The sequence below is a fragment of the Nerophis ophidion genome, linkage group LG08 (genome assembly GCF_033978795.1).
Source record: "Nerophis ophidion isolate RoL-2023_Sa linkage group LG08, RoL_Noph_v1.0, whole genome shotgun sequence".
Taxonomy (NCBI): domain Eukaryota; kingdom Metazoa; phylum Chordata; class Actinopteri; order Syngnathiformes; family Syngnathidae; genus Nerophis; species Nerophis ophidion.
In genome coordinates, this window is record NC_084618.1 from 21,402,589 (window position 1) to 21,416,383 (window position 13,795).

The 13,795-nt window shown below is 40.8% G+C and overlaps 1 protein-coding gene across 2 annotated transcripts in view; it reads left to right on the forward strand.

The window, feature by feature from the left end:
* The first annotated feature begins 258 nt into the window (after positions 1–258).
* Positions 259–13,795, forward strand: part of fibcd1b (fibrinogen C domain containing 1b) — a 364,858-nt gene continuing 351,321 nt past the window's right edge. For both annotated transcript variants that reach the window (XM_061907987.1, XM_061907988.1), the window contains exon 1: positions 259–747. In XM_061907987.1, coding sequence (XP_061763971.1) covers positions 700–747 — 48 coding nt within the window. In that variant the 5' untranslated portion in view covers positions 259–699. The remainder of the gene's footprint in view (positions 748–13,795) is intronic.

Sequence of the window (13,795 nt, forward strand, 5' to 3'; positions counted from 1 at the left end):
TGTTATCTCCCCCTTTTTCAAAATTGCTTGTGCCCCGCCCTTTCTCAAAGTATCGCAGTAAAGTATGACATCAGCATCGTCATGTGTTGTTATTATTCTTGTTTATTAATGGCTTCACTGGCATGATAGTGTAAAAAAAGGGGAGGGGTACATCATTGACGTCCAGCCCGGGGCGGGGAGTTGGGATGCGGGAGGGAGGGGGCGGGAGCAAGCGTTGATTGACAGCTGGAGGCGAGCGGCACAAGTGTGCGCCACAGCGCAGCAGCGCACCGAACCGATCAGTCCGTCTTCCGCCGCAAGAGCCTCGCTTCTGGCCGTCCTGTGGGCTCTTTTTTGGGGGTTGGGTCCATCGACTGCTCTCATCCAGCGGAAAGTAAAGGAGCAAAAAGACTGCTTTTCTTTGTTTTTTTCTTTTTTTTTTTCCCCCGAAAATGGAATAAAATGACTTTTTGATCCAGGATTCAGAAAACGGAATAATTAAAAAAAAAAAAAAAAAAGGATATTTAAGTTCCAATCCAAGTCCGTGCTCTCCGGCCGTGGAGTAAAGATCCGCTGCGGGACTTGCTGCGCGCGGTGGTGGATGTGTTCGCCTTGGACCGGAGCCTTGCAGGCGGATGTAATGCGCAGATTCTCCGCGGGACGCTGACCGAACCGGCCGGTGCTGGGTGCGGGAAAAAAAAACAAAAAAAACAATAAATCATGAACAATTCTTCCGAACTCGAGGATGGGACTCGCCACAAAAACCAGGTGCGTGTGCGCAGTGTGACGGTTGTTGTATTCAGACGGTGCATCCTCCATCCTCCACCCCTCCCACCCCCGGGCTTTGGCACTTGTCTCCCCCGGCTTTTGTGTCACTCTGCCCGGCCATCATCTTGTCTCATCCCTCGGTGCTTGCTCCGCACCTCCAGGGAGAAACCACACCATTGGGAGGAAGCAAAAAATTATGAGTTTGATTTATGTTTTTCTTTAATATGTGGAATTATTAAGCACATTTGGAATACAGGGGGGCATTTATTTGTTATTTTTTTATATTTTTGGTCAAAATGATGGCGTGGCAAAGGTCATGATGTCATGAGCTGCCTGGGGGTCAGTGGACGACGTGGCAAAATCATAACCGGACGGGTTTAAATTCCTGTGTAAATCTAGCCAGAGTAATGCCATTTTTCAAGAGGAGGAAAGTTAGCATCATGCATGAAAAAAAAAAAATCATAGCACTTACAAAGCTCTTAAGCCACAGGGGGGCGTATGTGCACGGCGTGTACAGCTTGTTCCCATACCTGCTGAGACGTTTGACATTTTGTCTCGGCCGTCTCCGTTTGACGTCGGAGCGCCGCCAGGGTTGCTTTTTGCTGTGACACCTGCACGGTCTGACAGCTCCGAAGGCGAGACCCTCGCCTCGTCCTCCTCAAATCTCTCCGAGTGAGTCATTTGCACCGTGGCATGCATCCCGAGACGCTCCGTTAATATTGATTAATACTCAAATGTGAGGTCCGGTGTAACGCCGATACTTTCTCAGGAGAGCATCGATCGATGACTCGCAGGATGTGACGTCCCACCTGCCAATCGAGAGCGACTGCTTTGAGGAATATCATGTTTTTTTTTGGGGGGGGGGGGGCAACATATTGGATGCCTGTCGTTAGTGTGTGGAATATCCTGCTGGTTGCCGCTGGGGGAATAAAGTACAAACGCTTTGTCACAGTGGAATTTCAAGCAAAATGTGGCACTTTTGAGGCAAACGCTACATGTCTGTTAGGAATGTGAACCTTGTCACAACTCACCCTTCATTTCGATTTCTTGGGGGTGACAATTCTTGAGCCTCACAATACATTATTTGATATGAATGGTAAAAATGGGTTATACTTGTATAGCGCTTTTCTACATTCAAAGTACTCAAAGCGCTTTGACACTATTTCCACATTCACACGCTGACGCCATGCAAGGCGCAAACCAGGGCCCATCAGGAGCAAGGGTGAAGTGTCTTGCTCAAGGACACAACGGACGGGACTGGGGTGGTAGAAGCCGGGGATCGAACCAAGAACCCTTTAAGCACGGCCACTATTACAACCATGCCACGCCGTCCAAATGATTCGCATTCAAATCGTGATTTGTTCTAAACGATAAGTAATTAAAAAAAAAAAAACAATTCAAAAATATATATATTTATATATAAATATATATACATCATGTACAGTATATTTGCACATGTATATGTATATACATACAGTGGGGCAAAAAAGTATTTAGTCAGCCACCGATTGTGCAAGTTCCATCCATTTTCCATCCATTTTCTACCGCTTATTCCCTTTTGGGGTCGCGGGGGGCGCTGGCGCCTATCTCAGCTACAATCGGGCGGAAGGCGGGGTACACCCTGGACAAGTCGCCACCTCATCGCAGGGCCAACACAGATAGACAGACAACATTCACACTCACATTAACAAGTTCTCCCACTTAAAATAATGACAGAGGTCTGTAATTTTCATCATAGGTACACTTCAACTGTGAGAGACAGAATGTGAAAAAAAAAAAATCCAGGAATTCACATTGTAGGAATTTTAAAGAATTTATTTGTAAATTATGGTGGGAAATAAGTATTTGGTCAACCATTCAAAGCTCTCACTGATGGAAGGAGGTTTTGGCTCAAAATCTCACGATACATGGCCCCATTCATTCTTTCCTTAACACGGATCAGTCGTCCTGTCCCCTTAGCAGAAAAACAGCCCCAAAGCATGATGTTTCCACCCCCATGCCTCACAGTAGGTATGGTGTTCTTAGGATGCAACTCGGTATTTTTTTTCCTCCAAACACGACAAGTTGAGTTTATACCAAAAAGTTCTATTTTGGTTTCATCTGACCACATGACATTCTCCAAAGTGCTCTCTGGCAAACTTCAGACGGGCCTGGACATGCACTGGCTTCAGCAGGGGGACACGTCTGGCACTGCAGGATTTGATTCCCAAGTCGGCGTAGTGTGTTACTGATGGTAACCTTTGTTACTTTGGTCCCACCTCTCTGCAGGTCATTCACCAGGTCCCCCCGTGTGGTTCTGGGATTTTTGCTCACCGTTTTTATGATCATTTTGACCCCACGAGATGAGATCTTGCGTGGAGCCCCAGATCGGGGGAGATTATCAGTAATCTTGTATGTCTTTCATTTTCTAATAATCGCTCCCACAGTTGATTTTTTTTCACACCAAGCAGCTTGCCTATTGTAAATTCACTCTTCCCAGTCTGGTGCAGGTCTACAATTCTTTTCCTGGTGTCCTTCGACAGCTCTTTGGTCTTGGCCATAGTGGAATTTGGAGTCTGACTGTTTGAGGCTGTGGACAGGTGTCTTTTATACAGATAACGAGTTCAAACAGGTTCCATTATTACAGGTAACGAGTGGAGGACAGAAGAGCTTCTTAAAGAAGAAGTTACAGGTCTGTGAGAGCCAGAGATCTTCCTTGTTTGAAGTGACCAAATACTTATTTCCCACCATAATTTACAAATAAATTCTTTAAAATTCCTACAATGTGAATTCCTGGATTTTTTTTTCACATTCTGTCTCTCACAGTTGAAGTGTACCTATGATGAAAATTACAGACCTCTGTCATCATTTTAAGTGGGAGAACTTGCACAATCGCTGGCTGACTGAATACTTTTTTGCCCCACTGTATATTGATTGATATATATATATATATATATATATATATATATATATATATGTATATTACCCGAGGGGGCGTGGCAACAAGATAGGGTTGCCCAATGGAAACATGTTCTATCTTCTTTGCATGCGTGTTCCAGAATTTTACATCACATTTTCAATAATATCCTTAGTAAATTATTTACAAAAAAAAGAAAAAAAAGTGGTATATGACATGCAAAGAAATGTTCTTTCAGCGTTTGCGTGGCAGCACTTTCGATTTCCCTCTTTTTTTACGTCATTTTTTTCCACTTTTTTTTTTTTCCCCCAAAAGATGCTCACAAGCCTGGTCGTTATCACTGACAAGCCCAGCTTGCGTTCTACAGTAGAAAATATGTGGAAAATGTGTCCCCCCGAACAGGAAAAAGAAAGCTTTTTTTGTTCAGTAATTATATCGCAGACGTTTTTTGCACACAGTTTGTCGGTCGTTTTGGTGGAAAATGGCTCTGTAATGATCACATTGCTAGGTAGAGAAATGATGATAAATGTATGACAAGCTTTTTGCACAGCATGGGTGTTGTTGATGTTGTGTATATGGCAATCAAAACATCATCTTTTATTATACTGCCGTGAAGGTTACACGGGGTCCACAGCCCAGTTTTTATCATATCTGAAATTTTTGAGGATCAAAACGTTCGCTTACCGCCAAAAAAAAACAAAAAACAGAATTCACGGTTTTCATTGACATTTTGCTCATTGAAAATGAATGGGCCAATTTTTAAACAGGCACAACTCCCACATTTTTTGGGGCCTGATTTAAACTGTTACACCATCTACACACTCCACTCACCTTGGACAATCAAACTACCAAGTTAAAAAAAAAAAAAAATCCAGGAATTCCTCATTTTCCACAGCCCTATTTTCATCCTATTCCTGGAAAATTTTCACAGTCCACATTTTTCAACCGTTTTTGACCTTCAAACATTCCTCTTAGTCTGAACAACAAATGATCTGATTTTCTTTTTCTCGTAAAAATTGTTTTTCCAGAATTTTCAGGAATTTTGAAATACCCATTCTTAATTCCAACTGAGTATTTTTCAAACGATCCCAAAAATTTCAACACCAACCCATTTCGATTATCTTGGTCAATTGGTATCAATATTTTCAAAGATTCACGGTTTTCCGGAAATTTTCAAATTTCCAGGAAATTCTCATTTAAATAAATGGACATATGCTTGGTTCCCAAAAAATTCTAAAAATGTTGCTCCATTTTTAAACCCAATTCCAAATTTTGAACCATCCACCAACACTACTCTTCCCGTGTTTCAAATACAAAACATGTATTCCCTTTCCCGAAATTTCCGGGTTTTCTTGGAATTTCCAGTAATGTTCTCCCCATTGACTAAAAATATAAAATATCTAATCGACTTCATATCCCACATTTCTCATTGACTTGTAACCGTTCTACCATCTACAGACTCCAATCACCTTAGACAATCAAACTACCACGTTCAAAAAATTCCCGGTTTACCAAACCCCTATTTTCACCTATTCCTGGAAAGTTTTCACAGTCGACATTTTTCAAACGTTTTTGACTTGAAAAAGATTCCGCTTAGATGGGACAACAAATGTTTTCATTTTTTTCTCCTACAAATTCCCAGTTTTCCCCAAATTCCAGGAATTCCGAAATACTGATTTTCAATTAAATTCTGACTTTTTTCAATCGATCCAAAAACTTCCAACACCAGCCCTTTTATATCATCTTGGACAATTGGTATCAATATGTTTTGATATTCCTGGTTTACCCGAAATTTCCAAATTTCCAGGAAATTCCCGTTAAAATTAAAATTCCTCGTTCTACATGGCCGTGCATTTTCAAAAAGTTGATCCATTTTTAAACCAATTCAAACCTCTCAACCATCCGCCTACACTACTCTTCCCACATATTGAATACAAAAAATGTTTTCCCTTCCCCCAAATTTTTGATTTTCCGGTAATTTTCTACCCATTGACAATGAATGGAAAATAAATAATCGACTGCATATCTCACATTTCTCATAGGATTTGAACCTTCCCACCATCTACACACTCCACTCACCTTAGACAATCAAACTACCAAGTTAAAAAAAAAAATTCCAGGAATTCACGGTTTTCCACAGCCCTATGTTCACCTATGTCTGGAAAATTTTAACTGTCCAAATTTTTCAACCGTTTTTGACCTTCAAAACATTCCCCTTAGTTAGGATTATAAATTATCAGATTTTCTTTTTCTCGTACAAATTACCCTTTTTCCAAAATGTCCAGGAATTCCGAAATACCCAATCTTAATTCAAGCTGTGAGTATTTTTCAACCGATCCCAAAAATTCCAACACCAACCCCTTCATATCATCTTGGACAGATGGTATCAATATTTTTTGAATAGTCCCGGTTTACCCGAAATTCCCAAATTTCTAGGAAATTTTCATTAAAATGAATGGACCTTTTCGTAGTTCTCCAAGGCCGTACATTTTCAAAAAGCTGATCCATTTTTAAACCAATTCCAACCATCCGCCTACACTACTCTTCCCACATATTGAACACAAAAAATGTTTTCCCTTTCCCCAAATTTTCGATTTTCGAAACCAAATTTCTCATCGTATTTGAACCGCTCCTCCATTCACACACTACAGTCACCTTGGACAATCAAACTACCAAGTTAAAAAAAAATTCCAGGACTTCCCGGTTTTCCACAGCCCTATTTTCACCTCCTCCTGGAAAGTTTTCACAGTGCACATTTTTCAACCGTTTTTGACCTTAAAAACTTTTTTCTTAGTTGAGACAACACATGTTCCTATTTTTTTTCTCGTATAAATGCCCAGTTTTCCCAAAATTTCAGGAATTCCGAATGACCCATTCTCAATTAAAACTGTGACTATTTTTCAACCGATCCCAAAAATTCCAACACCAACCCCTTTATATCATCTTGGACAATTGATATCAATATTTTCAAATATTCCCGGTTTTCACGAAACTCCAGGAATTACAAATGACTCATTCTCAATTAAAATTGCGACTATTTTTCAACCGATCCCAAAAATTCCAACACCAACCCTTTTAAATCATGTTGGACAATTGATATCGATATTTTCAAAGAATTCCTGTTTTTCCGGAAATTCCAGGAATTCAGAATAACCCATTCTCAATTAAAACTGTGACTATTTTTCAACCGATCCCAAAAATTCCAACACCAACCCCTTTTAATCATCTTGGACAATTGATATCAATATTTTCAAATATTCCCTGTTTTCAGGAAACTCCAGGAATTACAAATGACTCATTCTCAATTAAAACTGTGACTATTTTTCAACCGATCCCAAAAATTCCAACACCAACCCCTTTAAATCATCTTGGACGATTGATATCAATATTTTCAAATATTCCCGGTTTTCAAGAAATTCCAGGAATTACGAATGACCCATTCTCAATTAAAACTGCGACTATTTTTCAACCGATCCCAAAAATTCCAACACCAACCCTTTTAAATCATGCTGGACAATTGATATCAATATTTTCAAAGAATTCTTGGTTTTCTAGAAATTCCACGAATTCCGAATAACCCATTCTCAATTAAAACTGTGACTATTTTTCAACTGATCCCAAAAATTCCAACACCAACCCCTTTAAATAATGTTGGACAATTGATATCAATATTTTCAAATATTCCCGGTTTTCACGAAACTCCAGGAATTACAAATGACTCATTCTCAATTAAAATTGCGACTATTTTTCAACCGATCCCAAAAATTCCAACACCGACCCTTTTAAATCATGTTGGACAATTGATATCGATATTTTCAAAGAATTCCTGTTTTTCCGGAAATTCCAGGAATTCCGAATAACCCATTCTCAATTAAAACTGTGACTATTTTTCAACCGATCCCAAAAATTCCAACACCAACCCCTTTAAATCATCTTGGACAATTGGTATCAATATTTTCAAATATTCCCGGTTTTCACAAAATTCCAGGAATTCCGAATGGCCCATTCTCAATTAAAATTGCGACTAATTTTCAACCAATCCCAAAAATTCCAACACCAACCATTTTAAATCATGTTGGACAATTGATATCAATATTTTCAAATATTCCCGATTTTCACGAAGTTCCAGGAATTACGAATGACCCCTTCTCAATTAAAACTGCGACTATTTTTCAACCGATCCCAAAAATTCCAACACCAACCCCTTTATATCATCTTGGACGATTGGTATCAATATTTTCAAAGATTCCGGGTTTTCCCGAAATTCCCAAATTTCCAGGAAATTTAAATTCAAATGATTGGACCTATTCAAAGTTCTACAATAAAACGCTCCATTTTCAAACCCGTCCACCCACACTGCTCTTCCCATATATTGAAAACAAAACATAATTTCCCTTTCCCCAAATTCCCGGATTTCCCCAAAATACCGGTAATTTTCTCCCCATTGACAATAAATAATAATAATAATAATAATGGATTAGATTTATATCGCACTTTTCTATTGTTAGATACTCAAAGCGCTCACAGTGAAGTAGGAACCCATCATTCATTCACACCTGGTGGTAATAAGCTACATCAGCAGCCACAGCTGCCCTGGGGTAGACTGACGGAAGCGTGGCTGCCAGTTTGCGCCTACGGCCCCTCTGACCACCACCACTCATTCATTCATCATTCATTCACCAGTGTGAGCGGCACTGGGGGCAAGGGTGAAGTGTTCTGCCCAAGGACACAACAGCAGAGAATTGGTTGTCAATAGGTGGGAAGCGAACCTGCAACCCTCAGGTTTCTGGCACGGCTGCTCTACCCACTACGCCATGCCGCCCCATTAAATGGACATTATACAACTGTGAATGACTCTTGCCGTCATCGCTCGGGTTCCATGGACCACTCAGGCAGTACATTGATTTGAACAGATTTGACTTCTTTATTTCTTTCAAATAAAGCTTTGTCTTCCGGTCGGATTAATTTTCAGCTGCCCCTCTCCACTGCTCGCTCACGGTCCGCTTTTCAGCCACCGCCGTCGTCATCCTGGTCTGCTCGTTGCTTCTGCTCCTCGGTCGCTGCTGCGGGCTCTCCTCCCTTTCCCCAAATTCCCGGAGTTCCCAAAAATACCGGTAATTTTCTCCTCATTGACAATAAATGAGCATTATACTGTGAATGACTCTTGCAGTCATCACTCGGGTTCCATGGACCACTCAGAAAGGACAATGCTTTGTGCAGGTTTGACATCTTTATTTCTTTCAAATAAAGCTTTGTCTTCAGGTCGGATTGATTTTCAGCTGCTCCTCTCCACTGCGCGCTCAGGGCCACCGTCGTCGTCATCCTCGTCTGCACGTTGCTTCTGCTCCTCGCTCGCTGCTGCGGTTTCTCCTCCTCCTTCTGCCCCGATCTCTCCTCCTTCTCCCCTTTTATAAATCGTTAGGAGATAAGCTAATTGTGTATTGCTGCACGATCCACACACCTGCACATGATTGCGGCGTCGCTCCCGGCACGCCCCCCCCTCCCCCCGCTCGGCTGCATTCTCCGCCTCCTTGCCACAACAACCTACTGCATATTCCACATTTTTCGTCCGATTTGAACCGTTCCACTCACCTCGGACAATCAAGATAGCATGTTACCCGGTTAACAAAATTCCCTGATTACCCGGAATTACCAGGAATTTCCCCCATTGAAATTGAATGGGCAATATACGAAACTCTCCACATCCCACATTTCTTAACCGATTCGAACCGTTCCGGCATCCACACACTTAGACTTCCTTTTTATTGTCATTCAAATTTGAACTTTACAGTACAAATAAGAACGAAATTTGTTTGCATTAGCTCGTGGTAGTGCAGGATGAAAAAAAAGCAATAAGGTGCAGATATAAATAAATAGATTACTGTACTTTTGCATTATATTGTCTTTTTATTCCAGCGAATAAAAAAGCCATTTTGGGGGGAGTTGAGGGGATAATTTAATTATGATGCGTTCAAGAGTCTTACGGCCTGAAGGAAGAAGCTGTTACAGAACCTGGAGGTTCTGCTTCAGAGGCTGCGGAACCTCTTCCCTAGAGTCCAGCAGTGAAAACAGTCCTTGGTGGGGAGTGTGAGGAGTCTTTGCAGATTTTCTGAGCCCTGGTCAGGCAGCGGCTTTTTGCGATCGCCTGGATAAGGAGCACTTCACTCACCTTGGCGATCATCCATTATTTGTTAAATCAAAACTTATGAAATTTCAAGATATTATTTATTATGAAATAACACAGATGATGTTTAAAGCAAAAATAAATACTCTTCCAGAAGGAATTCAAAAATACTTCTCTCTACAGACCAGCAAATACAATCTAAGAGATTAATCTAAGTTTATTTTTCCAAAAGCAAGAGTAGTTGTTAAACGTAGATGTTTATCTGTTTTCGGTGTTGATTTGTGGAATTCTGTTGGTAAAGAAATAAAAATGAGTGACTCAGTATTTAATTTCAAAAAGAACATGTCACAATGTATTTTAAAAAGTTATGTGAACTAGAAATGTATGTTTGTTTGGTTAAATGTTGTATTTAGAAGGTATGTATGTTTATCTATTTACAAAAAAGTGCATGTGTGTAAGTACATATTTTTGTATTATTTGTTAAAGGGCAACTTAAATGTAAATGCTGAATGACTATATTTCTTTTTGTATTGCGAAATTATTAGAACAGGTAACTTAATTGAATGTAAAAAAATTTATGTTGGGCATATAAGCTTTTTTGCTTCTGCCTGTTTCAGTCATGTTATTCATTTTTTAATCGTGATCCATGTTTGAATAGGTTTTTGTTAGACTGAAAATAAACTGAAACTGAAGGTCCGTTATTGCAGATATGAAAGTTTTGCTGGTGAAAACAATAACACACTAACTTTCAATATATTTGTTGTATCGGGAATGCTTCAGCTGGTCAAAATTGAACATATTTGAAGCAAAACGCTGCCTTTTGTAGGCCTATTTTTCTTTTTTTTTTGCCGATGTCTATCTTGCGGGAGTAAAAACACACATCGGCAGCGAGATGAAGCGCACGAGTGAATGACTAAATGAGATTCTAATACTTTGAGTGGTGCGAGCGCGAGGATGAAAGGCGAAACACGTCCCACGACCCCCAAACACTCGGCGTGGATCACGCGGCGTTAGGGAACGGCGGGAGATGAGTGGATGTGGGGGATGGCGGGCGACTAATGCTGCTTTCTGTCCTCTCCTCCCTCTCATGCTAATTTGACATAAATACTCCCGGTGTTGTGGCGGCGCTATCTGCGGCTTTTGGGTACGGACACGTCCATTTCAGACCCCCCCCACCTGTGGAGTAATGGAGATCTGTGTTTTTGGACGCCCGGAACTCTGCATATTTGATTTGTTGCTGCAGGTGAGCTGCCACCTCGGCGCTCTTTTCCAACAGATGGAAGCCAATTAAGGGAAAAAGCGTGACTTGGAAACCTGACGGAATTTGAAGTCGACGGCTCTTAGTCGTGCTTTAAAAGCCTACTGAAATGAGATGTTCTTATTTAAACGGGGATAGCAGGTTCATTCTGTGTGTCAAACTTGATAATTTCGCGATATTGCCATATTTTTGCTGAAAGGATTTAGTAGAGAACATCCACGATAAATTTTGCAACTTTTGGTCGCTAATAAAAAAAGCCTTGCCTGTACCGGAAGTAGCGGACGATGTGCGCGTGACTTCACGGGTTGTGGAGCTCCTCACTTCTGAACATTGTTGACAATCATGGCCACCAGCAGCTAGAGCGATTCGAACCGAGAAAGCGACGATTTTCCATCTCAATTTGAGCGAGGATGAAAGATTCTTGGATGAGGATAGTGAGAGTGAAGGACTAGAGAAAAAAAAAGACAAGGGAAATGGGAGCGATTCAGATGTTATTAGACACATTTACTAGGATAATTCTGGAAAATCCCTTATCAATCAATCAATCAATGTCTACTTATATAGCCCTAAATCACTAGTGTCTTAAAGGGCTGCACAAACCACGACACAAACCACTACCACATCCTCAGTAGGCCCACATAAGGGCAAGGAAAACTCACAGCCAGTGGGACGTCAGTGACAATGATGACCAAGTGGGACGTCGGTGACAATGATGACTATAAGAACCTTGGAGAGGACGAAAGCAATGGATGTCGAGCGGGTCTAACATGATACTGTGAAAGTTAAATCCATATCTGCTTAGATAGATAGATAGATAGTACTTTATTGATTCCTTCAGGAAAATTACTTTTCACTAGTAACACTTATTGTGTTATTAGTGTTTTAGCGTTTTAGTGAAAGTCGGAGGGGTGTGGTGACCGCCAGTTCCTCTGAGGCGAAGCGAAGGCAGCTGTTGGGGCCGGGCTGAGATTTTTTTTTTTCCCCTCCTCCACGGTGGAAGCTTCCCACGTTCAGGAGCGGCCTGTCGGAGGAGGCAAGAGAGTCCGCAGCACCCTCTTTGACAGCTGCAGAAGGAACAACGCAAGCTCTCCGCTTATGTCTACGGTAAGAGCCGACTTATCACCACCATTTTCTCACCGAAACCTGCCCGGTTGACATGTGGTAGGGAACCATGTTCGCGTGACCGCTGTGTTCCATAGTAAAGCTTTACCGTCATCTTTTGGGAATGTAAACAAGGAAACACCGGCTGTTTTTGTGTTTCTAAGAGCGGCCACTATACACCGCTTCCCACCTACATCTTTCTTATTTCACGTCTCCATTATTAATTGAACAAATTGCAAAAGATTCAGCAACACAGATGTCCAGGATACTGGACATCTGTGTTTTGGGAATGTAAACAAGGAAACACCTGTGTTTGTGTTGCTAAGAGCAGCCGCAACACACCGCTTCCCACCTACATCTTTCTTCTTTGACGTCTCCATTATTAATTGAACAAATTGCAAAAGATTCAGCAACACAGATGTAATTATGCGATTAAAGCAGATGACTTATAACTGGGATCGGGGCTGGAGCAAAATGACCGCTACAACCTGTGACGTCATGATACCGCGACGTTTTTAATAGGATACTTCGTGCGAAATTTAAATTTCCAATTTAGTAAACTAAAAAGGCCGTATTGGCATGTGTTGCAATGTTAATATTTCATCATTGATATATAAACTATCAGACTGCGTGGTCGGTAGTAGTGGCTTTCAGTAGGCCCTTAAAATTCAGAAGAAACAAAATGACTCCTTTACCTACACGTCTGTCAGGTCAAGAAAGGAAACCTGATGACTTGGTGGCCCTAAGAATACTTGAAAATAAAAGACCCTACTTTGCTGGCTATAGAGAGCATACCGGTTTTTGAGCCACACCCACCAAATTTGACAAAAAATAAAAATTTTTACATATATTAGCAGATATCGGTACAAAATATTCTCTAAATGTACATTCTCATGCTTTAAATTGTTGCCAAACTGCGTCTGTAACAAGGCAGTAAAACGGCTGATCCAACAAAACAGAAGTCATCGTCATGGAAGCTCCAAACAGATAAACAGACCAGTTTTGGTGAGTTCACCAAACTGAAACGAAAGAAACAGAATACAATTGTAAGTTAATCATTTCTAACACAGACAAACATGTTAGCATATTCGCCAATGCTAATGACGCTCGCTTGATTACGTCGTGATAGCGCAGGAAAACACTCCCACTGACATCACACCGTCATTACCATGAATTCGATTAACGTGGACCCCGACTTCAACAGGTTGAAAAAGTTATTCGGGTGTTGTACGGAATATGTACTGTACTGTGCAATCTACTAATAAAAGTTTCAGTCAATCAAAAACACATGGGACGGTTTAAGAATCGTTTTGGTTGTATTGGAAAAAATAGGAATTTTGCTTGGAGTGATGAATGAGGAACCCGTTCAAGCAGAAACGCCATAAACATATAGTTACGGTTCAAGGAACAAAACAGGAAGTACATTTTTAACTTGCAGCACCTGTAGTGAGTGAACTTGTCCAAACAATAACACACCTTTTCAGTGTCTCTGTCAGTGTTGAAACTTTTTCTGTTGAATACAAAACATTTTAAAAGAAAATCTATGAATTAGCCGCAGGAAAAAAAGTACATGCTTATTGTCCGAAAAACACGATTAAAAAATTACTACAGACCTCCAAAAACCGTGCTAATATCACTGTGCAGTTATGAAAAGTTTTTCTTCAATGAA